Source organism: Mobula birostris, chromosome 3, assembly GCF_030028105.1.
Source record: "Mobula birostris isolate sMobBir1 chromosome 3, sMobBir1.hap1, whole genome shotgun sequence".
NCBI lineage: Eukaryota > Metazoa > Chordata > Chondrichthyes > Myliobatiformes > Myliobatidae > Mobula > Mobula birostris.
Window position 1 is genome coordinate 66,828,167 of NC_092372.1, and position 27,574 is coordinate 66,855,740.

General features: G+C 37.6%; 1 protein-coding gene across 6 annotated transcripts in view; it reads left to right on the forward strand.

Annotated features, from left to right (window-relative positions):
* The window catches only part of atp8a1 (ATPase phospholipid transporting 8A1), a 363,676-nt gene that overhangs the window by 130,104 nt on the left and 205,998 nt on the right, over positions 1–27,574 (forward strand). For 3 of the 6 annotated variants that reach the window (XM_072252785.1, XM_072252791.1, XM_072252789.1), the window contains 9 exons: positions 2,946–3,015; positions 5,330–5,457; positions 8,176–8,287; positions 10,176–10,341; positions 15,733–15,860; positions 16,758–16,835; positions 17,611–17,699; positions 19,724–19,768; positions 21,289–21,361. In XM_072252785.1, coding sequence (XP_072108886.1) covers positions 2,946–3,015; positions 5,330–5,457; positions 8,176–8,287; positions 10,176–10,341; positions 15,733–15,860; positions 16,758–16,835; positions 17,611–17,699; positions 19,724–19,768; positions 21,289–21,361 — 889 coding nt within the window. Of the gene's footprint in view, positions 1–942; positions 1,017–2,945; positions 3,016–5,329; positions 5,458–8,175; positions 8,288–10,175; positions 10,342–15,732; positions 15,861–16,757; positions 16,836–17,610; positions 17,700–19,723; positions 19,769–21,288; positions 21,362–27,574 lie in introns of all 6 variants that reach the window. The other 3 variants (XM_072252786.1, XM_072252788.1, XM_072252787.1) reach the window with 3 other exon arrangements.

The following is a 27,574-nucleotide window of genomic DNA, read 5'->3' on the forward strand; positions in this document are numbered from 1 at the left end:
TGAAAATCCATTTAAATACTCCAATTTTAATTGATTTTTATAAAATGCAACTTGGACATTTCTTTTGCAGAACCATTTTCTTGGAGACAATTTCTTTGAAACCTTTTTTAGATGTTTTGTTTTACAAAATCCATTTTCTGCTCAAGTCAAAAGGCAAAAATTTAGTGAAAATTCAAATGTGCTGATCTTCATTCAAAAAATGTAACTGGAAATGTGCATTTTATTTTAGCCGTCTTTCACTTCTTACAAAATGTGCAATTCTTCCTGATGATTGCTGTACTGTTTTGAATCATAGGCACAACATTAACTTTATTGTACTGTATTACAGTTTTCATTCAAAACTAGAACTGTGTAGACCCAACTTGACAGTGCAATGTAGTTAGTTTTTAATGAAACATCTAATTTTTAAATTATTGTTGCATGCCAACATACATGTTATGGAACTTGGCTATCTGAATATTATTGAGCACAGTTAATTTTAGTATTAGTAAAATCAAAAGTTTTTTTTCTTGATTACTGTTTGAAATTAAGATGTTTTAACCCTTTAGGATTAGGTTGCTCTGTTTAGGGCATTGTGCTTTGTAAATAAAACTAGATGGGGAAAAGACATTATTTTCTGTATGCTTAGATGTATGGGAAAGTATTTTTTCTATTGAAGTATTTGTATTGTGGGAAAATTCTTCTGCATGCAACTTTTTTTTATATTTCATAGCAATGTTTGAAGTCAAGTGTTTGCATCTGACATGAATAAAATGGATTTTGGAAAAATATATAGCAAAGAAATTTTAATTGATTTATTTTCTGTATAACCAATCAATTTGCTTTTTACCTTTTTCTCCATGTTTCCATCATTACCTTTTCCCTCTGCATTATTTGTGTGTATGTGTGTGCGTATGTGTGCGCGTGTGTGCCCTAACCCTCTATCTGCTGGGATTAATATAGGTGGCAGTGGGGGAGATTGTGAAGGTGACCAATGGGGAACATCTCCCAGCTGACCTCGTCATTATATCATCAAGGTCAGAGTTAATTTGGAGAGTATAAAAATGCAGCAGTGGGTCCTCAAAAGCAGCACCCAAAAAGACAATCTGTAGTTTTCTAATGTACCTTCATTAACATTCTGCATCGGATTTCTGTACAAAACTGAATTAGCGACAGAAAATATAGAAAAAAGATGATCATCTCTTGTATCAAGCCGCTCAATGATACAATGTCACTTCCTTCCTTAGTGAAGGGAGGCCTTGAAAGACTGCTACCAGCTACCTTCTGTACCAGTCCATTAAAAGAGACACCAAAAAGGTTTTCTATATTACTATTTTCTGTATATTACATGTTCTGTGGAACACTGCATGGTAGTACTGATATGTTTAATGATTTATTTCATAATTCTACAAAGTGACACATCTGGAATTGCAGTTCTGAGCACAATAGTATCCAGTAATTTTATTTCATTTAAAAAAGTCACATTCTATTCCACTTCACTGAGAATTTGAAGATTAAGTTGTATGGAATTGAGCTTTAACAAAGAATGCCGCATGTAATACTCTAATCATTCTTTCTTTTTCAAGCTTTTGTTTTTTTCCCTTATGCTCAATGAATTAAAAATACACATAACTATTTCTTGATTATAGTTATATGTCTAGGAAACCGTGCATAGAGTAGGTCATGTATTAAACAATAATGATGCTGAAAATATCCATGGACAAATGAGCGAGCTTGAAATTGTTTTTTTTATATAGATTGAGATTGCTTATAGTTTTAAAATTTACATGTGAAATATATTATTCAAAAATTAATTTTTAAATAATAATTGGGCTGCAAAGTGTACAGCGTAAGATTTTTGGTGGGGTTACAAGCTTACTGGAGGACCCACTGTGCTCTTCTGATTGTTAGCTTTTGCATGTCCTTGAATGTATTATTTTTATGTTATGTGTTAAAGTGCATGTTGCTGTCGCAGATTTAATGACAATATTACAATTGCACCTTCGGTTTTCTAATGTAATCATCAGGATGCTTGCTGGCGCAATCCATTGTTGTGAGGTACATGTTATCTGTACTCTAGCCTTGTTGGTGTGTTCACTAAGTGCTTTATGAAATGTTTTTTCTAATTGTTTCTGGCTCTGGTTAATGCTTCCTTTGCCCCACTGCCTCATGGTAAATCTTGCACACTGTAACAAGGCTGAGCTATCGTTGTAGCAGAATGCTCAAGCTTCCATGGCACATCTTTCCGAATAATCATGGAATGGGTAACTCAGTAGTAATTTGACATCCATGAAGTTAAGTAGCTTGCTCCCCCCCCCTTTCACTTTCTGTATCAGTGGGAGCAAAAAATGCAAGATGTGTTTTAAGGAGTAACTTTTAAGTGATTTGGCATCTGCAGTACAATTTTTTTCTCATCTTTAGTGTATTCACTTAACCTTTTGTATAACCATTCCTCATGAATGCAGTGCATAAAAAAGTATTTATCCAAATTTGACATTTATATTCACCTTATAAATTATGTATTTGATAATTACACAATAACATATTCTTGTATAAATAAATGTTAGAATCTGAAACTAGCTGAATTAAACATCTAAATGATTTGAATGGATAGAAATGGCTGGATAACTAGTGTCTCAATCTTTGAAGTTAAAATCAAAAAATTCTAATTGTAAAATGCTGTTACCCAAAAAGGCGAATCAATGCATTGTCAATACTTGCATTTTATTCCACTTTTCAAGTCACTACAACTTTATATGAATCGGGTTGCAAAATTTTATAATGGTTAGCGATGAGTTTGGTGAGAACTAAAGATGCATTTTTTATTGAAAATTCTTTATTAACTGGTGAATGCTGAATAATTTATCCTGCTAGAATTTATTTTTGTAATTGAAAACTGGGATTTACAAATTTTTCAAGTGCACATATTGTCTTTGTATAATAAATTTCATTCTTTTTCATGTTAGTGAACCACAAGCAATGTGTTATATTGAAACTTCTAATTTAGATGGAGAGACAAATCTTAAGATTCGTCAGGTAGGATTTACATCTTTATTGATTTGCTATATGTTATTGAAGAGCTTTAATTCACTAAATTGTATATTTATCTGGTGATCATTCAACCTAGGTGTAGAATGGTCAGGCTTTTAGTTTGATAGGGTGTTGTGTACTTGTGAGAATCAAAATTACTTTGAAGCTTTATGAATTTTGCTTGTAGTTGTAATAAGTACATTAAGCAGTAGGATTTGTATGCTGTTAAAATTTTTAATGAATTGAGTGCAGTCCCATCTGCTCTGGTGAACATAGGTTATAACTTCATTGACAAGAAGAATTAGAAATGATTAGTTCAGTTGTGGAAGCTAGACCAAACAACAAATAAGTCAATGTACAGAACTGGGAGAAGAGATGATGAGTACTTTCACTTCTCATTAATCAGCTTATTCTGTATCTGTTCTCAGCCCCTACGTCAGTACGCATCATTAGAAAAACGCTGCTTTATCTTCTACCTTGTGTGGCATATTATAGTTGGCTTCAACCTCTTATATCGCATTCATTTCTCACCATCTTTGTTATGAATCCACCCAATGTGATAGATTTTTAATAGACGTCAGCATTTTCAATATCTCTGCTCTTTCTGCCAGCAAAACAGGACATTTTTACTTAGTTGACTCTTACCAGTGATGTCATCTCTAACTGATAGGACAGACCATCCATAGAGACTTTGCAGCATAGAAACAATCCCTTCAGCCCACTGTGTCCATGCTAGCCATCAAGCACCTTCTACAATAAACCTGTCTTCCATCATTTTGTCCAAAGTCTGTTGTCCATTTTGTCTGAATAATTTAGGAAGAAATAGGAACTTTCCATGCCAGAGTAAACAAGTAATATTTGAGTACTACAAATCAGTTGTGCAGTAAAAGAATGATACTGGAACAGAAATATTATCCACCTAAAAAGGCAGACTATGTTCTCTTTTTTTTCTCCTGGGAGATGGACGGATTTCGAGAAGCCTTATAGAGATCTCAAGATTATGAAAGATTTTGAGGGATAGACTTGAGCGTGTCCTTGCTTGTGGTGGTCACTTGCAAGGGACCCATCTGTTGCTGTCTTGGTTTACTTCCATGAAACCGCTGACCATACAACTTATCCTGCTGCCATTTTATTTTTTGTTTCTTGGGCACTGACGCTCTTCATTAAATCTGCATTCGTCACTCCTACCCTCAAAACAAATCACTGACACTTGAGCAATTAGCCCAAGTACAGCATCCCTTTTATCTCAGGTGGTAAAATAGTTTTTCTTCTTCTAATTCCATGCCACCTTCTTTGAAATGTTTTAATCCTTTCAGTTATACTTCTGACCTTGCATGCTACTAAAATGACTGCTGTGATACTCTGAAAATGGATCTTCTGCAAACCTATACCTCAAGTCCTCCTTCACCGATCTACTACTTTCACAGTGCATAATCACATCATCTTTTTCCAGCTCTTCTTGGGGGCCATCTAATTGAGTGGGACGGCATTGGATTTAAGCTTGCCTCTGAAGTCAGCTAGAGAATTGCTTGCGATGGTTTTCATTCCCATTTCTGCATTGTTTTCTGTGGTACTGTCAAGGATCCATCCAAATCCATATGATGCCCCTTAATAACCAGAAGTACATGACCAGAAGTATTTGTTCTGCTAGCAGTGCCTTGTTATATCACTTTACAACTCTAAAAGCTTCTACGAACCCAGTTGTCAAACAGCTTGTCAGCAGAATTTACTCCATTTAGATCCATTTTCAGCTGTTAGCTCAATTCCGTAAGCATGGACTCTATCCCTCACCTTGGCAAGTATCTGAAGTATCTGAAAATGAAACCATTTGTGACAATAAGTAAAAATATTGACCAGCATCAAATAATGGGATTACCATTTGTATACCAGCCAGACCTGAGGCATCAGTTGCAAAGTCATGTGCACTTGCTCCTTAGGACATCAGTGCTCTGGTATTGCTCTTAATGTTATCTCCTACAGCCAAGTGGAAGGTTAGTGGAACTTCAGCTCACGTTGGACTTTTGCATTTGCCACGGTGTGCATGGAGGTCTGAGGCTTGCTGAGTACTAAACAGCTCATTTTCCTTTGAAAACCACATACTGTACATCAACTTCATTCTACACAGCTGAATTTTATCAACATAATGGTGGTTAATTTTTAGAAATACATATTTCTAAGCATTTGATAGTGCAGTTTTACTTTGAAAATGCACAAACTAATGGCGTCCAACTTACTTAAAGTGACACTTTAAAAAAGAACGGTTAAGCCATTACACAATATTATATATACAAATTGTGATTTTTCTCATTTCTTTCTCAAGGGTCTACCCCAGACAGCAGACATAAAAGATATTGAAAGTTTAATGAATTTTTCGGGCAAACTTGAGTGTGAGAGTCCCAACCGGCACCTATATGATTTTGTTGGCAATCTTCAATTTGATGGAAAAAGGTAAAGTAGGTGGACAGGAAAAAGATGCATTAAAGCAGTGACAAATGTACTTTCCCTTTTGGGGAAAAAACCTGTGCAAGTTTCATGAGATGATTGTTTTTAAGTTCAGTCGCCACAGAAGACCTGTATGATTTAATTAAAGAGTATTTTAATCTTGAAGTTTGTGCTATCTCAGTTTTAATCAACCATGATGATCATTCCTGAAGCATGGGTGGAATTTGGCATTAATTATTATTTAGTTATCAACATTATTTTCCCAGCAGTGCTGCGCAGTCTACTTTAGCAATTAACGTCTGAACATTTTATGGCTATGACTCCTATATTAACCCTGCTAATATTTCCTCTTATTTGTATGGCCTTTTCATGATGATTAAAATTGTCTTTTTAATAATTTTGCTCATCTTTACTCTAACTTCAGCATTAGAGCAAGATAGACCTTTGCATGTCTTCATAAAATGTGTAATTTCACAGATTCTATTCCACTAGATTATTTCACTGCACTTAAGGTTCTCTTGTGGTGCTCTTCTTTGAGCAGTATTTACAGAAGTAGGATTGATTAATTGGAGTTCACTTTATCCATATTTGTAATTGCTGCTTCTAGTTTGTGAGGACCTGTAAGTCATTTGCAATTACGTTGCAAGGAAAATACCTCCTATTAACTAGGGAAATTAAAGAAAAAAAGCATATGAAGTGAATTGGCTTCCGAAGCAAGGCGCTTGATTCACATCAATCTATTTTAAGTAGTATTTCTCTGATCCATGTTCATAGAATTGTATGCCACAGGGGATCTTTGAATGAACTATCCAATTAATCCTGCTTGCTTACTCTTTGCCTGCAGCCCTATAAATTTTAACAATCAAAAGAGAATAGAAGATGCACTTAAAGATTATTATCTTATCATTTTATTTCATTCTTGCAATGTATTCCAGACCATAAAGTGTTGAAATTAAAAAAAAATCTTTGTCTCCTGTCTGATATTTTAGGAATTTCATGTATGTGCCTCATTGATAACCATTCTACCCTTGGGCACAGCTTTTTATCTGACTTGCTTTTCATAATTTTGAACCATTAAAATTTCCCCTTACTACCTCTACTTTAAGGAGACCAGTCTCAGCATCTCGGGGTTTTTGCATAACCAGAGTTCCTTGTTATTAGTGTAATTATCATAAATTTCATCTGCACCCTATCCAACGTATTGAACACAAACAACAGGAATTCTGCAGATGCTGGAAATTCAAGCAACACACATCAAAGTTGCTGGTGAACGCAGCAGGCCAGGCAGCATCTGTAGGAAGAGGTGCAGTCGACGTTTCAGGCCGAGACCCTCCCCCTCCAACTTTCAAATCCCTTACTCACTCTTCAGTTAGTCCTGACGAAGGGTCTCGGCCTGAAACGTCGACTGCACCTCTTCCTACAGATGCTGCCTGGCCTGCTGCGTTCACCAGCAACTTTGATGTGTGTTGCAACGTATTGAACACTTCCTTAGGAATGGTGCGCAGAACTGGATGTGGTATTCTGGATGATTTGGTGTAATATTTTACTTCTCCTGTTCATAAAGTCCAAGAACCTGCTTCCTTTTATTAACTTACTCCGACACTGATAAGATTTGTGTGTTCAAGCACCTTAATCATACTAATCCTGCAACATTTAAGATGGTATCTTTTAATTTATTTTGTCTCTTCTCATTATTTATTTTCACTTGGATCATGTCTCACATCTCTGCATTAATTTTCCTTGTCTGCATTTCTTCCATAATTTTATTATCCATACTGTTTGCTATTTTTCTAGTTTCATGTTGTTTATAGGCATGGCATTCCTTCGTGGTAGTACTCTTGGGTCCATGACCTTCTGACTTGGTCTCATGTTCTCTTTAAGATATTTGAGCACATTTTTCAGTTTGACATTTTAACAAAAGTCAGTGCAGTACTGGGGTGGGGAGTGTGGAAGGTGGGCTGGCAGTGTGGTTATGATGATAAACTAAAGTACTATCTGACCTAGGTAGATGTAAAGTCTTCCATGACACAACTGTCAGTAAGGTGGTGCTCAGTGTGAGACTGGTTTCTTATAGTAAAGCAGTAAAAATAATTTAAAGTAGTTACAGGTGATTAACTTTGGAAATTGAATGTCCTGAAGGCTTGGATTTTTAATATCCAGAAACATTAATATGGAAATGCAGTTTTGATGTGACAATAAACATTCTTTTAGTCCGCAGCTCTTGTAGTTAATGTATTGGACTCTATTGTTGGAGAATTATGAATTAAGATAGGTTCTCTGCATTAATAAGATTGGTGTTGAACTGTAGCATTTTCTGTCTGCTATAAAACATGGACATACATTTATGAATATTGTAATTTTATTTGAATATAGTATGTTCATGAGCATTTTCTGTTTCAAGAATAACAGTATTAATACAAGTATATCAGACTTAAAATAATAATTCTCTAACATTTCATTCAAAAGCTACAAGAGCTGTGAACCAAAACATCTCTTTGTCAGCACATATTAATGCTTTAAGCTCACACTCAATGTAAAAAAAAAGAGACAGTTGAATTTCAAGACATTCAATTAAGACTCCTTGTTAAAAAGGAAAAAAAATCAGGCCAAGATGTTTCCCCATAGGTTCTCTCTGTAGAAGTAGGCTAATGGTCTCATTGTGGTATTGTTGCTTGTATGTTATTCTCAGCTTACATTTACCATTCTGACTTATTTCTTTAACAGCACATACCCCTTGGGCCAAGATCAAATTCTTCTACGAGGTGCTCAATTAAGAAACACGCAGTGGGTTCATGGAATAGTAGTTTATACAGGACACGATACAAAGCTCATGCAGGTGTGTCTTGCTATATATTGCCAAATTTTCATTTGAAAATTACCTTGGTTCATTTGGGTATGAATTGGTGGATTTCTTCTAAGTGGATGGATGAAAAATATTCTATCTCTGCAATCTTTATGTTGTGACCATGCCCAAAATGGATTGGATATCTGCCAGAATTCCTGAAGAACTGTGCAGGAATGATGCAAGGACATAGGAAAGCGGGGGGAAATGGAAAAACTGTGACAAAGTTTGCTTGTCTCCTTTCTTCAATTTTGAAGAGTACTTGACCTCCACTTAAAACATTTCCAGCAAAGTTGAATTCTCTGGAAAATTTCCTTTTCATCGTGGACTTTGAGTGCTCATGTCACTCCATAATAACTCCCTCTTAAAGAATGATTAGCTGTACCGATCTTGGTGTGTAAATGGCCCATTTCAAAATTTCCACACCCGATAAATGGAAATTAAATGTTTAAAGGGAATTTAAATCAATCAATCACTCAATTTTGTCTTTTTGGTCACACCATCTGATAATGCAGAAATGGTCATGTTGCAGACACAGGCATGCCTGAATGTTACATAGTGCTCAAGATGGTTTCCCAGGAATGAGAGTGCTAATGAAATCGGCATTAAGAACACTCATTAGAATGAGTTGCAATACTGAGTGCTCTGCTACCCAATGTCACTCCTACATGTTGTAATTTTCTTCAAGAATATTGAACTGAAAAATATTGACGACATTTTGTAATAAATTTTGTTCCATGAATCCTATGCCTCTGGAGAAGATTGAAAGAAATAATTTAATTTGGTCTGTAACAATTTCCTGCCACGTTACGAACTTAAGATGAAAAGATTTTAGGGCTATCACCTTCAAGAAAAGATATTTTAATGTTTTCTTATTTTCCATGTATATAATTTGTTAAAAGTTTGAGTGACAGGGTGAACCAACTCCCCAATGTTGTTAGAGATACTCACCTCATCTACAGTGGTGAATCAGCAATGTTTACAAATACTGAAATTAAAACAAAATGCTGGAAATATTGAAAAGGTCAGGCAAAAACAGTTAACTTTTCAGGTTATAATTGTATCTTGCCACTTTTATTACTTGGTCTATTGATTTATTCTAGGTCTATTGATTTATTCTAGCATTTGCAATTTCTATTTCAGTTTTTTGGCACCTGCAAAATTTTGTTTTCTGACATTTTCAAAAGTTGTTAATAGTTCATTTCTTTACTTGCAGTAGAGTGATCCTAAGATCATGAAGTGAGTGGGTATTCCTTCAACCTACTGACTTATTAATTAGGCTAGTTATGTCATATTCAAAGAATTTATTTTTAACCCTCCTATGGGTTTCCCATTTTGGACTCTGGAAAGATTCATTAGGCATTGTAGAAGTGGAAAGAATGCTTCATTTAAAAATAGTTAGCCAATCATAGCTACTGTATCTAATTATGAAGCATTCATATTGTTCCACTATACTGTATCCTGACTTATTTTTCAAACCCTCAAGAAAAATCTTATATTTTAATCTATTTTTGATGTCCGAACTAAGTTTACAGCAGGTGTAATCAATTAAAACTGAAAGCTTGGTGAAAAGATGAGCATTATGCTTGGTTTTTGGCTTGAATTAATAGAACTTTTTAATATAAATTGTGGGACATCCCTTTGAATCCTAGTGTGTATGAAAGGTCAAAGAGGTGTTTATAACAGTATGCAATTGACATTTCAGGTCAAGACCCTTCAGCAGTCCAGCTTGAAGGGTCTTGACCCGAAATGTCGATTGTACTTATTTCCATAGGTGCTGCCTGACCTGCTGAGTTCCTCCAGCATTTTGTGTGTGTTGCTTGGATTTCCAGCATCTGCAGCTTCTCTCTTGTTTGTTAATTGTGCGCAAATTTGTTTACAGAATACAACACAAGCTCCACTGAAGTTGTCAAATGTGGAACACATCACAAATGTACAAATCCTCTTCTTATTTGGTATACTGCTCTTCATATCTTTGGTATGTGCCATTGGTTCCACAATTTGGAATAAAAGACACTCTGAAGGAGTCTGGTACCTTCACTTCAGTGGTAAGAATCTGAAGAAAAATACAAGATGCTTGACTATATTGAATATGATCCATAATAGACACTGCGGAAAATGTAGATTTTTGCTATCTGGTTGCTCACGGACCACCAACAAGGCTTTCAGTAACGCAACACTACAACTGTAATAGACAACTCTAAGCAATATTCTCATTAAAAAAGCAGGTAGAATGCGGGTGGAGGAATGCTCCCTCCAGTGATTTCTGTCACAGAAGGATAAAGCTGCAGTGTCCCTGTGATAAAGATTGATCACTTTCTAATTTTTGTGACTCACAGTGAAGAAATGAACTGGGCTGCATTTTACATCTGATGGTGATGAAGCAAGACCTGTTAGCCTCCATCATTCTTCCAATGAAGGGGGAGGTTTCTTGCACTGATAGCCCACCAGGAGAGAAAAACTTGGACTACTGCAGTCTTGATTGTTTTGGTTGGGGTCTATGCAAACAGCCTAAATAGATATCTTAAGAATGACAATAGGAAACTATCTAAGAACTAGACAGAATTTTTATTATTACTTCTTACAAAGTTTGGGCATTATTAGAACACAGAACAGTGCAGCACAGAACAAGGCCCTCTAGCCCATGATGTCTTCCGAACAAATTAAATTAGTAATCAAATGGCTAACTTAACTAGTCCCTTCTGCCTACATGATGTCCATATCCTCCCACTTCCCTTTCATTCATGTGCCTATCTAAACATCTCGTGAAAGTCCCTAATGTATCTGCCTCAACCACCTCCCAAGGTGGTGCATCCCATCACTCTCTGTAAAAAGAAAGAAAGAAGAAAAAAAAACTTGCACAGGGCCGGCGGGTGGTGCAATGACATCAGCGCCGGAGGTTCCCAGGTTCGAACCCAGCCGGGTCCGCTCCCGAGTACACTTTCCAACCATGCCGGGTTGAGTGTCAAGATGGCAGCTCGACCTCGTAAAATAAAAGGGAAAAATACTGCAAAATGTCTGTGTGAGGTGTGGTGCGCCATACAGTCTCTCTCTCTCGCTCTGTGCCTTATAAAGGCATGAAAAATAAATTGCAGACACACGGACGCACGCACTCACAGACGCGCGCACACACACACGCCAAAAAAGAAGAAAAAAACTTGCCCCTCGCATCTCTTTTGAACTTCCTCCATCTCATCTTAAATGCATACCCTCTAGTAATAGACCATCTTAACCCTGGAAAAAGATGATGTCTGTCTACTCTATGCCTTTCATAATCTTACAAATGTTTATCAAATCTTCCCTCAGCTGCTGTCGCTCCAGAGAAAACAACCCAAATTTGACCAGCCTCTCATTATATATAGTATGTACCCCCGATTCCTGGTAAATCCTGATAAATCACTTCTGCATCCTCTCCAAAGCTTTGACATCCTCTCTATAACAGGGCAACCAGAACCGTATGCAATACTCCAGGTGCATTTTATAAAGCTGCAATATGACTATGATGATTGAACTCAATGTCTTGACCAATAAAGGCAAATGTGTCATGTGTCTTGTTAACTAATCAACCTGTGTAACCATTTTCAAGGAGCTATGAACTTGGACCCTAAGATCCCTCTGCTCATCAGCAATATTAAGGGTCTTGCATTTGACCAACCAAGGCGCTATACTTCACATTTTGGCCAGATTAAACTCCATCTGTCATTTCTTTGCCCACATCTGCAACTGATAAATATACAGCTGTATTCTTTGCCAGTCATCTACCCTTTCCACAACCTCTGTATTCTGTGGGCAAGCTAGTTTTGAATCTAAATGGCCAATTCAGCATGCATCCCATGCATCTTAATTTTCTGGATGAGCCTCCAATGAGGGACCTTGTCACATGCCTTACTAAAATCCATGCAGACAACATCCACTGTTCTACCTTCATGAATCATCTTTGCAATTGTCAAAAAAACTCACAAGTTAGGAAGACATGACTTGCCTGCACAAAGCTGTGCTGGCTCTCCTTAATTGGGCCACGATTTTCCAAATGCTCGTAAGTCTTACCCCGAAGAATTCTCTCCCTAATACTGATGTGAGACTCACTGGTTGTATTTTCCAGGATTATCCCTGGTTCCCTTCTTGAATAATGGAACAATATTAGCTACTCTGAGGCCTCGCCTATAACTGGAGAGGGCACAAAGGTATAGGTCAAGGCCCCAGCAATCTCTTCTCTTGCCTCCCTCAGTAACCTGGGATATGTCCCATTAGACCCAGGGAACTTATCCAGATCAATGCTCTGTAAGAGACCCAACACTACCTCTCCTTTACCTCAAAATGCTCAAGCATATTAATACTCTCAGCACTGATCTCCTTGTCCTCTACATCATTTTCCTTGGTAAATACTACTGTAAAATACTCATTAAGAATCTCACTCACATCCTTTGCATCCAAGCAAATGTTCTCTGCTTTATCATTGAGTGTTCCCACCCTCTCCCTGGTTATCCTCTTGCTCTTGATTTATGTATACAATGCCTTGTGATTCTCTTTAAACCTAGTTGCCAAGAACTTTTTATGACCCCCTCCTTGACTTTCCTAATTCTCCTGAATTTTTTTCTGGCTTCTGTATAGTTCACAAGGTTTCTGTTTGATTTTCGCTTCCTAAGTTTTACGTACTTTTTGTTTTCTTGTTGAGTAAATTCATCACCTCCCTTGTCATTCAAGGTCCTCTTACCTTGCTTTTCTTGTCCTTCCTTCTGTCTGGAACACACCTGTCCTCTATACTGTGCATCTGGTTTTTAAACATCCTCCACATGTCAGGTATGGACTTGCCCAAAAACAGCTTCTCCTAGTTAACTCTCCCAGTTCCACGCTAATGCTCTCGTAATTTATACTTCTCCAATTTAATACTCTCCCGCAAGGTCCATGCTTATCCTTGTCTGTAGCTATGTTAAAACTTAAGGAGTTGTGGTCACTGTTCTCTAACTGCTCACCCACTGAAAGGACAGTCACCTGACCAAGCTCAGTACCCAACATCAGGTCTACTATAGACCCTCCTCTAGTTGGACTATCTATATATTGATGTAAGAAGCCCTCTTGGATGCACCTAACAAAGTCTGCTCATTAAGTCATTTGCACTCAGAGGGTCCCAGTTTATATTTGGGAAGTTAAACACTCCCATGACAACCATCCTAATGTTTTTACACCTTTCCTTAATCTACCTGCATGTCTATTCCTCAGTGTCTCAGTGTCTGTTGGGTGGTCTGTAGTACAATCGCATCAGAGTGATTGCACCCTTCCTATTTTTGAGTTCTACCCCTATACAGTAGAGTCAGTGTGCAAGTCTTCCATTATGTCCCCTCAGAGTGCAGCTGTGCTATTGTCTATGATTAGTAGTGCAACATCCCCCCTCCTCCCCTCTTTTGCCTCCCTCTCTATCTTTCCTAAAACCTCAAAACCCTGGAACATTAAGCACCCATTCCTGTTCCTCTCTTGATTAAGTCTCTGTAATGGCCACAACATCATAGTCCCAAGTACTGATCCATGCTCTAAGTTCATTACCTTTACCCATAATTATCCTAGCATTAAAATATTTCAAACTATCCATCCCATCATATCTATTACTTTGGGCATGCCTGTTTTTACTGTCCTGATATCTACGCTTCACTTTCTGACCTGGTTCTCTGGTTCCCATCCCCTTGCCAAACTAATTTAAACCCTTCCGTGCCAGGATATTGGTACCTCTCCAGTTCAGGTGCAACTAGTCCCTCTTGTGTAGGTCACCGCTGCCACAGAAGAGGTTCCAATGATCCAAAGGCCTAAAGCCCCGCCCCCTTGCCCCCTATTCCTCGGCTACTCATTCATCTGTACTATCATCCCATTCCAGCCCTAACTAGCATATGACCCTGGGAGTAATCCAGGACCCTAGGAGGTCCTGTTCTTCAACCTCTTTCCTAACTCCCTACACTTGCTGTGCAGAACCACCACGACCTCTGAATGCTTTGAATGCTCTGTCTCGGGACAGAGACAGAGTAGTTCATTTTTATCCCTCCAGTTTGATTTGTGTTTTGTTTTGACTATACCTGTTGAAAAACTGACAAATGTCTCCATCCCCACTCGACAAGGGGACTGCCAGGACTGAGATCATCTTCTCATCCGCCCTCATTGATGTTTCTCCTTGTAATTTGTGCCTTTAGACCAGAGTATTAATGGTACCTATTTGCTGCACAGTGAGTAAGGATTGAGTTGGGGAAGCCTCTGCTCCTTCATTGATTACATTCAAACCCCAGAGTATTGTAAATTATTGGAATAAAATATGGAGCTGGAAAAAGTTGTTTGAATAAGAGGACAACTGTTTTTTTTCCTCTTTCTTTCTTTCTTTTTTCTTTTTTAATCTTTTTATTAATTTTCACGTTCATAAACATAATAACAATAGTGATACAAAGAGATTGGAATTACCTTATTGTTAATAAACATATACAAAAAAAGACTACAAATAGTACAAGTGTAATAGACTTCCAAACCGTTGACGTAGTTAATCATGGAGAAAAAAGAAATAAAAAGAAAAGGATATTGCAAAGAAAAACCCCAAAAAAACAGAAAAAAAAACTAAAAAAGAGAACTAATGACTAAACCCAAAAAAAAGCAAACAGAACAAAACAGGGCTGAACCAATATATTAGATCGAATACATTCATTAATGTCGTCAGTTCCGCTCCTCTATTCATATATTCTAAGTTAATAAAAAGGATTCGGAAAAGGTCAAACTACATCATATGAAAATGTTGAATAAATGGCTTCCAAGTCTCTTCAAATTTAACCGAAGGATCAAAAATGGCACTTCTGATTTTTTCTAAATTTAGACATGATATAGTTTGGGAAAACAGTTGAAATGTAGTGGGGGGGGGGGGGTCTCTTTCCAGTTCAATAAAATGGATCTTCTGGCCATTAGTGTAACAAATGTGACCATCCGACAAGCTGAAGAGGGTAAGCTTTTGTTTGAATACTGGAACATTCAATTCTTGCCTCTGTTCACAACCATTCTTCTCCATTGAAATAAATTGAAATAAACCTAGTCCAAGTCTTCTCTGGCATCGAGTCAGTAGGCTATTTGCTTGGTATAACTACAGGATAAAGCACAGACATTTGTATTCCATTACTGAGCTCTCAGAAGTCGAGATTCAGAATGCACTCTACTTCACAGAACTCATTAGCCGTATGGAATTTTGTGACTTCTGCATTCATACGCATTTCCCCAAAAGTCCTGAGCTGCCATGCAGTCGCAAAGATAACTAGCAGTTTTTCCTTTTAACTTAAGTCTTTATTGAAACTAAAGAGGAAATAGCATTACATGTTTTATATGTTGTTAACCTGCAAAATTTGTGTGAATATCTTGGTATCTCACATAGCAGCTATACTTTTCAGCATGCAATTTCATGTGCTTAATTTTTTTTTTTGCAGAGAGTGGAGCTGCTTATTTTGGATTGAACTTTTTAACTTTCATCATCCTCTTTAATAACCTGATTCCAATTAGCCTCTTAGTAACACTGGAAGTTGTAAAGTTTATCCAAGCATTTTTCATTAATTGGGTAAGTGTAATATTTTAGTTTGCATTAGCGTGAGACTGAGAAAAGAAACAATATAAAATTTATCAAAGTTCTTCAAATTTAATGAGTGTTATGGTGCTTGTAAGTGTTTATCCATAGCACCTTCTGCAGCATGTTTTGCATGAGTTGGAACATGACCCTTCATCGACTTGCCTCTGCTCAAGTCCTTCCTCCATTCCAGCTGACTTCTCTGAGACTGGAGGGCTGTGATGTGCTCTAAGCATTATTTTCTGCCTGAAACTAAACTTATTTTGATCTTGATTTGGGGAGTTAGCCTGTTGTCTGATCGGTTAACTGACTGAGTGCGTATTTAAAAATTTGTTTAGAAACTTCAAGAAACTGAAAGCTTGTGTTGAATATGCTATGATTATATGATTTTTTTAAATTGTGGTTGAGTCTTTGTATTTTAAGATATTCTTCAAAGTGAATATAGTTTATGTGGTAGCATAATTATTTTTTCTCCATTGGTGCATTTTTCATTTCTATTGATTTCCTGAGCAGCTGTTCAGCTGTTGCACTGTGGATTGCATGTGCTAATTAATGGTCATGAAGGCCCTGAAGAGTGGGAACTCGAGGATTAAACAAAGCTGATTAAAAGACTGAGAATGATTTCGTTATGTGTAGAGAGAAAACTCAACTTGTGAATTTGATAGTTTTGTAAAATTTTCAGTTTTTTGTGGAAATATTTTGAAAAATCTCCAACATCATTCAACTTCTGAGCAATTAATTGGCAAGTTCCATGCAAAATAAGTAAGACAAAAGGCTGCATGCAATCACAGATTTCCTTATTACCAGTGTTGGTGAAATATTTGTTTTATAATTTATAATTAGAAATCAGTGCTATCAAGTCAGAATGTTTCATCTTCCATCCCTCTTTAGGATATTGATATGTTATATGAACCAACCAACACTCCTGCCATGGCGAGAACATCCAATTTAAATGAAGAACTGGGACAGGTAGTAGTTACTCTATTTTGAAAGCTACTTGCATTCAATGAAGCACTATGTTAATGCAAGTCATTTTGGCATTATCCATTTCTTCTGTACCCCTACATAACTCTTGACCCCTGCAACCACAGCGTGTTTTCAGCCAGCTTGTTATGGTTTTGATATTATTTCTCATAATTAAAAAAAGTTTGATCAGTACTTTGTGCTAGGCCCACCCATTCTCCAAGTTACTAATTCCACACCATACCATTACCACTAATTCTCAGCCACTGTCTAGAACTGAACCAGACTACTTGTAACCTTGATGGACAATTTAACTACAAACCATGCTTCAATCTCAAGAAAATTTCCTGGCCTCTTCTCTTACATCAGTATAAATTCTGCTGTGGTCATCTTTGTTCTGTCACCTGCAGATTTAGCTACACAAATGTATCCCTGGCTGATCTTCCACTTGTCTAGCTTCTCACCATAAATCACCATAAATCCTGCTGCCCATATTGTGAACCAATTTACCCACTCATCCCATCTGCCCCTTGCAAATGGCTCATTTGAAATGCCCATCTGTGCATTCAAATGATCTTTTCTAAGCTTTAAACAACTGAGATCTCTGCAAATCCTCCTCAACCATTTGTACTAGCATTTATTTAATTCCTGAAAACTACATCATAAATTCTGAGCAATCGGGCTTTGTCATTCATGAAATTATGTCCATAATTCAGAATTAACTGAAGTAAAATTCAGCAATTTAACACCAGTGTATGAAATATCAATTTCCTTTTAACAGGTGAAATATATATTCTCAGATAAAACTGGAACTTTAACCTGTAATGTTATGGAGTTTAAGAAATGTACAGTAGCAGGAATTGCTTATGGGTAAGTATTTTTTCTAAATAACTTAGAAAAATTAGGTCAATTTTACATGAGCATGTTCTGATAGCCTGTGGATTAAAGACAAAAGGTTTTCTAAGGCAGAACCTTGTTGAAACATTTTTTGTGTAAATGTCAAATTAATATTTGTCATCTAACAAATGATAAACTTCACATCCTTCCGCCTCTCTCGTCAGTAACCTGCTACTGTCTATTAGAGCTTTTCACACAGGAGTGTTAGCAAGTACTGAAGTAACAGGCAGGATAGACAAAGTCAGTGGATGTTATTTACTTGGATTTTCAGAAGGCTTTTGGCCTTCGACAAGTTGCCGTACAAGACGCTGCTTAACAAGGTAAGAACCCATGGTGTTACAGGAAAGGTACTAGTCTGGATAGAAGATTGGCTGACTGGCAAGAGGCAAAGAGCAGGAATAAAAGGAGGCCTTTTCTAGTTGACTAGTGGGTGTTCTGCAGGCATCTGTGTTGGCACCATTTCTTTTCACAATATACAGTGTGCCAGTGATTTGGATGATGGAATTGATGGTTTTGTGGCCTGGTTTGGGGACAATACAAAGGTAAGTTGGGGTGCAGGTAGTGTTGAGGAAGTAGAGTGTTTGCAGAAGGACTTAGACAGTTTGGGAGAATAAGCAAAGATGTGGTAGATGGAATAAAACATCGGGAAGTGTATGGTTGTGCACTTTGGTAGAAGGAAAAAAGGCATAGGGTATTCTCCAAACAGGGAGGAAATTCAAAATTCAGAGGTGCAAAGGGACTTGGGAGTCCTTGCGCAGGATTCTTTAAAGGTTAGTTTGCAGGTTGAGTCAGTGGTGAGGAAGGCAAATGCAATGTTAGCTTTCATTTCATGAGGACTAGAATATAAAATCGAGGCTGTAATTCTGAGGCTTTATAGGCATTGGTCTGACCACACTATTATGAGCAGGTTTGGGCTTCTTATCTGAGAAAGGATATGCTGGCATTGGGGAGTGTCCAGAGGTGGTTCACAAGAATGATTGAAGGAATAAAAGGGTTAATGTATGAGGAGCATTTGATGGCTCTGGGCCTGTACTTGCTTGAGTTTAGAAGAATGAGGGTAGGTAGCTTATTGAAACCCATCAAATTTTGAAAGGCCTAGATAGAGTGGTGTGTTTCCTATAGTGGGTGAGCCTAGGACCCAGAGGGCACAGCCTTAGAATAGAGGAACTTGGATTTAGAACAGACAAGAGGAAGAATTTATTTAGCCAGAGGGTGATGAATCTGTGGAATTTCATTGCGACAGACAGCTGTGGATGCTGTCATTAAGTATATTTAAAGTGGAGGTTGGTTATAGGGAGAAGGCAGGAGATGGGGTTGAGAGGGATAATAAAATCAGCCATGATGGAATGATGGAGCAGGTTTGATGAGCCGAATGGCCTAATGCTTCTCCTATGTATTTTAGTCTTATGATAGGTTTCAAAACTGGCATCAAACCTGATCTTAATGGGTGCAGACATACCTGCCAGGTTCTGCTAGTGGATACAGAAAAAAACGTGCCAACATCACAAAACAGAGGATTGCATTTCAAAACACTGTGTTCTCGAACTTGGAGAGATTTATTCTCCACGTAGCTTGTGTTATTTATTGCTTTTTAACATTGCATGTTCCCATGAGTGGCTACTAACCTTGGCACATAAATCAAATAATAACAATTTCTGATAGGTCAGGTACATTTAAAAAGAAAAATTGCTGTTCATTATTTGGATTGTACTGGTTATAAAAATCCACTGCCTATATGAGTGGAAATCTGGAATGCAGTCCAAAAATTCTCATTAAATGTTTCTCTTTATTTCTTATGTAAACTGATCTCTGTATTCTCAAATATATTTAGTCATATATTTACTGCTTTGTGATTTAGGTATGAGCGCTTCATGCATTGTGAAATTTTTAACCTTCCTTTTAGATTAATATTTAAGATACTTGCTTGTGGGCTTCCTTGTTTTTCTCTCCTTTTGTGCTTTGTTCCTTATTCCTTTTACTTTTTCCATTTTCACTAGTCATTTTCCTGATCATGAGGATTTTAGATACTCTGAAGATTATGGGTAAGACTAGTTAGTTTTCTTTGCATTAATAGAATTGTTAGGAATTTTAGTTATTAGTGTACAATAACCCATCCAAAGCATGTGAAATTCCTTGCTAACTTTCATGTTTCTTCTAATCATGACAGCATCCATCATCTAGCCTGCTAGATGGATGAAACTGTATATGTTCCATCGTAGGTTCTTATTTGAAAACATTGAAGTTCTTTTGAAAGCCAGCTCTGTGACTTGGACACTCTTCTGTCATTTCTGGTGTTAAATCAGTGTCACTGATCACCTTAGTGCTGCTTCTAGAAATTGCACAAAAGTACACTCTTTAAATATGAGGTTCATAAAGTAATGTCAGGTTTTCCGATGTAGCAAAGCTGAAACTGAATTATTACCTGGTGATGTGTTGTGAGTCCTCGCTAATTTCTGTACATAGCCCAACAGTGTGAACCTTTTACTTAGCTCTTGAAGGGCCATATGACAATGCAAGCAATTCTCCTCGAGCTATAGAAAAAAGTTGCCTCTGAATGAGTCAATACTTCATGAAGAGAGTGCCAGGATAGAGAGGCCTGGCAGATGGATGATAGTGCCTGCGGGAAGGCATTCATTGAGATCCACCGTGGTTACAGCCAAGCACTTCTGGCAAGGTTTCTAAGCACAGGAACATGGTTTCTGAATGTCTGGGAAAGCCTGCAAACTAGGTATATGCTCAATACCACTCTGTCTTTAGTCCATCGGAGCAGGAAAATTAAATGAACTTTTCAATTCTTGACTGTGGAGCTTGGATGGTTGCAAGGCAGCAATCAGCAGGAATCTTGTGTGTCATGTCAAAGATCTTCAGCAACAATCGAGAATGAGTCGAAGTTTAGGGAACTAAATATGATCTTGACATTCTCAAGCAAAGCAAACTCTGAGGACAGAGACTGCAGTGTAATTGTTAGTGCATTTACATAACCCTATTTTGGGAAAAAGTTGTCAATAAAACCTGAATTGTTTTAAAAGTAAAGGAGTGTCATTTTTCTGACCGAGTCTGAAAAAAATCTAACACTGATGAGTGTCACAGTGCTGTTGATATCCTTTGGAGTAGCTGAGGAAAAAATATGCTCAGGAGAATGAAAAACAGACTGACAAATTTGCCACTGGGTGTTAGACACACAGAGTGACCCAAAAAAAATTTTTTTTCCCCAGGTTAACCTGATTTTCAACAGCCTTTAGTGGTTACTTTTTGTACAATTTAGACGTCTGGTGGGACTTTGCCGAAAAAATTCTTGGGTCGTTTCTAGCTAATGGTTCATTATATAGTATTGATTTTTTTTTGGGTAGTGAATTATTGTAGCCTTTGGAATAGTTATTCGTCAATAAAATCTTCTAGCAATTCAGTGCTTCCTGGCTAAAGATTTTTACTTAAGTAATATTGCTTCCTGAGGACTTTCTATATTGCTATTTGAAATACATTTGCAGAACATTTATATTTTAAAAATGTCAAGATGATGTGGATGCACATTGAATATTTCCTATTTTCTTGTTCATTCAAGGCAAGCTGATTCATCAAATGGAGAAAGTACATTTCAAGATGTTTCTCTGCTGGAAAATCTTAAGGGCAATCATGTAAGTAATATATTATTGATTTTTATTTGCTTTCTTGAGATGAACTCAATGACTATTGTTACAGATTTTTAAATGAACTGCGAGATAAACTTATTGTAAAACTACGTTGATGTCTGAATTTCCTGCGCCGCATGATGTACAAACCTTCCTCCTCATATTGAACTCCATGAACCTTGGTTAAATGTGAGAATAGTACCAGCTTTGTAATACCTTTGGCCTATGGTAACCTCCCTATTTGTATCAGTGCAAGTTGACTTGTGAAGGAGGAAGTAGCTACCATCAGTCAGAGGCTTAAGGTAGTAAGATTTCTGTACACGGTGCCAGATTCAGTTCTAATCAATTTATATCTCAGTGCTGTGCTCTTGTGCTTTTCATTGTTTCTTTCATTTAGATGTGTATAGACTAAAGCTGAAATAAATTAGAATTAAGCCCTTGTTGCCACTAAGTATTTTTGTTACTCTGGGAGTGCAGTGAAACAATTAGAGGTTGACATTTTGGGGGGAAAAAGTCTTTAAACTATGATTTAATTGTATTCCATAGTCATAACCTGATATTGGATCAATCCAACTTCCCCTAATGTCATTTAAAGTACAGATTGATTGTAACAAAGGTTGTCTCAATAAAATTTGAAAATTAAACTATTTTAGCTCTATATCCCAATATAACAAGTTTGTGAAATCATATTTATAAAACTGAGTGTGGTTTTAAGCTTCATAATCTCAGCAGGATATTACTACTTGAGGAAGTACTTGGAGAAGGCTTATTGTATCAGGAACAGTTCTAATCTTTTGCTCTTTTCTCACTAAGACTGATGAATGTTATTAAATGGCCTCTTAATTACTAATCCAAGCCTCCAGATTCTCAAGTACATAGTACAATCACCCTCTGCTGTAGCATGTAGAACTATGGTTGTACATCAGAGCAAAATAAGACAGTGCCTTCTTGGTGGGATTTGAGTTCATGATTTGAGTTAGGCATTAGTTCTGATATGTCATGAAGTATTCATTCTGTGCTCAGACTGCAAAATCTTACACTAGCCAAAGTCTTATCATTTGGACAAAATAGAAATTCAACTTCACATTTAAGGAGAGGACTAAGAACACTTGGTGCTTTGGGGGTTAGTACAGTCAGTTCAACTGAAATACTAAAATGAAGTTGACTTAACAGATAAGTTTGGTGTTTGCCACCTGGTTATAATTTGCAATCATCCTTCCATAAAGACATTAAAAAGGAATAGGCAGGTGTAGTCATTTAGCTCTCACAGGTACTGCACCATTTAATAAGACAAAAGCTGATCATTTGCCCCCACCAGGTTCTTCCATTCTCTTTTATTTTGAAATCTATTCATCACTGTCTTAACTCAGTGACTGAACCTCTAGAGCTTTCTCAGGTAGAAAATTCCAGCTGTTCACTAATCTGAGTAAAGAAACTTTGTTCTAGGCTCTCTGTCATGAATGTCCAATTCCCTTAATTTGAGACAGTGACTTCTTGACCTCATTCATGGAAACCATCACCTCTAATAGGTCTTGACAGGGAAGGTGTAAAATTTTGTTTTCTTGACGTCCACTATCCTAGCAATCAGTCTGGTGAACTTTTACTGTTGTCAGTCTATCCAAACTGGATATAGAGACAAGACCTTTGTACCGTCCAGATGTGGCCTCACCCTGCCCTGTCCAGTAATTGGATCAAGATAGGCATCCCTACTCCTGGTGCAGCAAAGGCCGATATACCGTTTGCTTTCCGAGGGTGAACCCACAGAAAGCATCCGGCCCAGATGGGGTACTTGGCTGAGTATTAAAGACCTGTGCTTGATCAACTGGCTGGAGTCTTCACCAATATATTTAACCTCTCACTTCAGTATGAGGTACCCACCTGCTTCAAGCAGTCTTCAGTTATACTAGTGCCAAAAAAGAACATGATAACTTACCTTATTGATCATCATCCAGTAGAACTGTCTTATATCCACTGTGATGAGTGCTTTGAGAGATTGGTGATAAAACATATAAACTCCTACCTGAAAAATGACTTGGATCTGCTCCAATATGACTACTGTCACAACAGATCAACAAAAGATGCCATTTCATTGACTTTTCACTCAACCCTGGAGCACTTAGACAGCAAAGGTGCATACATCAGGATGTTCTTTATTGACTACAGCTCAACATTGGATACCATCATCCACACAAAAATAATCAATTAGCTTCAAGACCTTGGCCTCAATCATCCTTGTGCAAGTGGATCTTCGATTTCCCCACTTGCAGACCCCTGTCAGGTTAGATCAGCAACAGCATCTGCTCCACAATTTCCCTCAGTGCAGATGCTCCAAAACTCTGCGTGCTTAGCCCCCTGCTCTACTCGCTTTATCTTATGATTGCAAGGGTAAGCACAGCTCCAATGCCATATTTAAGTGGTGGCGATTCAGCATATAGTATTGAAAATTTGGCTGAGTGGTTCCCCATCAACCTCTCACTCAATATCAGCAAGACCAAAGAGCTGATTTACGAGGAGGAAACTTGAAATCCATGAGCCAGACTTCTGGTCAAGATGGCACCTGTGTACAGCACTCCTTTATTCGACATCTTCTGGATGGATCATGGAACCATCTTTTTCTCTTTTTATGTCTTTTATGTTTGTTTCTCATCTTGGATGTGACTCTGGAATTGTTGGAGACCATGTTTTGCAGCTTGGAGATCGTTTGGGTGCTTCAGCGCTCTGCAGTCTCTGAGATTCTGGGAGGCAGAGGCAGCGTGAGCCAACGTGAGTGCAGAGAGTGAGCGCTGGCTGCCTGTCTTTTGATCACTCTGCTACGCTACCAGAGTGGGGGGACCCTGCCGCTGCGGAGAGTGTTGCCAAGGTTTTATTAGCATTTTGGATGCAGACTTGGATTATAAGATCTTTTTTTCAGTCTTGTAGTTTTTATATTCTGTGTTTTTTTTTTCACCTGATCTTCTTGGGATTTTTTTGTGTGGGAAGGGGGATTTGGGGGCCAAATGTGCCTGATCCATCTTTGTGTATTTTTTGGTGAGGAGGTGGTATTTGGGGGTTAATGATTGTGCTACCTTTCTTTGTTTTTCTTTCTTGGTTTCATGGCTACCCAGAGAATTGAAGAGTTTCAGAGTTGTATACTTTGATAATAAAATGAACCTTTGAACAGTCCTCATTGGGAGATCAGTGGTGGAGAGGGTAAACAACTTCACATTCCAGTGTTATCCCAATGGTCTGTCTTGGGCCCTGCAAGTAAATGCAATTATGAAGAAAGCACGGCAGCGCCTTTACTTCCTTAGAAGTTTGCGCAGATTCAGCACGGCATCTAAAACTTTGACAAACTTCTGTAGATATGTTGTGGAGAGTATAGTTACTGGTTGCATCATGGTATGGTATGGAAACATCAATGCCCTTGAACAGAAAATCCTACAAAAAAAATAATGGATGCGGCCCATTCCATCACGGGAAAGGTCCTCCCCACCATTGAGTAAATAGCATCCAACACCAAAGACCTCTCATCACCCAGCACGTACTCTCTTTTCACTGCTGCCATCATCCAGGAGCCTCAGGACCTGCACTACCATGTTCAGGAGCAGTATTACCCCCTCAATCATCAGGCTCTTGAACCTCAGGGGACAACTTCACTTAACTTCAGTTGTACCATCACTGAACTGCTTCCACAACCTATGGACTCACTTACAAGGAGCTGCCTTCTCGTGTTCTTGATATTTATTGCTTATTTATTTATTGTGTATTTGCACAGTTTGTCATCTTTTGCACACTGGTAACGTCTGTCCTGTGGGCTGCAGTCTTTTATTGATGTTATTGTTTTTCTTGGAGTTATTTCCTATGCCCGCAAGAAACTGAATGTCAGGGATAGATGTGATAACAAATATGTACCTTGATAATAAATTTACTTTGAAATTGTTTTCTGAATTGACTAGTTTCACTGAAAGTTAACATGCAGTTAGTGATGTGCAAGGACATGAAAGCCCCTCTTAAAGCCGCTATAATTTAATCTGTCACCTTTTAAAGAAATACTCAATGGTTCGATGCTTTTCTATCTAATTGGGGAGATTTACTATTTTCCCACAGTATATTCCATCTATCCTGTCTTTCATTCAGTTGCTTAAACAGTCAATCTATCCCAAGAAATTGTGTCCGCAGAGTTCACAATGGCACAGAACTTTGTATCATCAGCAATTCTGGACAACGAAGATGCATACATCAGGGTGCTCTTCATTGACAACAGCTAAGCATTCAACACTATCACTCCCTTAAAACTAATCATTAAGTTCCTAGAGCTTGGCCTCAATACCTCCATGTGCAACTGGTTCCTAGATTTCCACACATGTGGATCCCAGACTCTGATTCTGAACCCAGGACTCGTAGATGACGACCCTGGTTGAGGCTCCAAGCTCCAGGCCTTGCTGATGACAGGACCCTGAAAACTAGTCTAGAACTCTAGTTGGCCCACGCTGCTGGGCTATGAATGTGGAGCAGAGGCTTAGGCTTAGACTTAGACACTGACCTTTCCTTCCCCACCTCCAACATCCCTGCCCCTAACACCTAAACTGACTCATAACTCCCCTCTTTGTTCCCAAAACCATCCCTACAAACCTAAAAGACATCTAAAAAATAACTAAATCGGATTCTCAACCTCAAGGGAGCTATAGCCCTTGTGATTTTATAAACCTGTATCAGGTCAGCCCTCAGGGTCCTTCACTGCAGAGGAAACAGCCCCAACTTCTCCAGTCTCCTTATAACTCAAGCCCTTCAGTCCCAGCGTTCTGACAAAGGTTCTGACAAATCAGCATATAGGAGGGAGACTGTAACTGTGGTTGAATGATGCCATGACAACAACCTTTCACTCGTTGTCAGCAAAATCAAAGAGCTGATTATTGACTACAGGAGGAAGAAGCCGGAGATCCATGAGCCAAACCTCGTTAGAGGATCTGAGTTGGAGAGGCTTGGTGTTACCACATCAGAGGATCGGTCATGAGACTAGCATGCAAGTGCCATCACAAAGCGGACGTGACAGCTCCTCTACTTAGAAACTTGTGCGGTTTTGACATGCCATCTCAAAACATAGACAAAATTCTACAGATACAACTGGGAAAGGATAAATATAAAATATCTAATAATACTTTCTTTTGTTACTTTCAATTAAGGGCTTACTTAAAAGGTAAGCTGGGTCAAACAATGTTTTTGCCAAAGCCTAATGAAATTGAAATTTTAATTCAAAAAGGGAAAATTAAAAAATTTATTTCTTGTATGTATAATTTGATTCAAGAACAGACAATTAAACAAAGAATCCATAAGTCAAAGCAAAAATGGGAAACAGATCTGAATATTAATATTGATGAAACAAATTGGTCAAGACTTTGTCTTGACAGTATGACAAATACAATAAATGTTCGACTTAGATTAGTACAATATAATTTTTTACACCAATTATATATTACACCACAAAAAATAAATAGATTAAATTCAAATCTATCTGATAAATGTTTTTGGTGTAATCAAGAAATTGGTACTTTTTTACATTCTACTTGATCTTGTTTTAAAATTCAACCCTTTTGGATAAATTTAAGAGTCTTATTGGAACAAATTACTGGAATTCAACTTCCACATAACCCTGTATTATTTCTATTAGGTGATATTGAAGGGATAAAACCGAAACTTAAATTGAATAAATATCAGAAAGAATTTATAAAAATTGCATTGGCAGTAGCTAAGAAGACTATAGCAGTTACTTGGAAATCTGATTCGTATTTAAGTATGGATCGTTGGAATAATGAAATGGCTAGTTCTATTCCACTTGAAAAAATTACTTATAATTTAAGAGATAAATATGTAACATTTTTGAATATTTGGCGCCCTTATTTACAAAAGATAGGATGGCATATTTAAGTGCTCCAATAAAGATTTTGGTTACTTGGGGAAAGTAACGAATAATTATACCAAATTTATTTTGAATCCCATGGAGCATGTGGAAACCTTCCAACAACCAGGCGGTTCTTTTCTTTTTTTTCTCTTTCTTTTTTTTTAGGTAGGACTATATATGGCGGGGGGAGGGGGGGTGGGTAGATTTTATCTTTTCATGTATTCTTTTTGAAAATTTAATAAAAATTATATTAAAAAAAGATACAACTGGGGAGAGTATATTGGTAGCATCACAGCCTGGTTTGGGTAATACCATTGCTCAGGAAGGAAAAAGTGTACAAA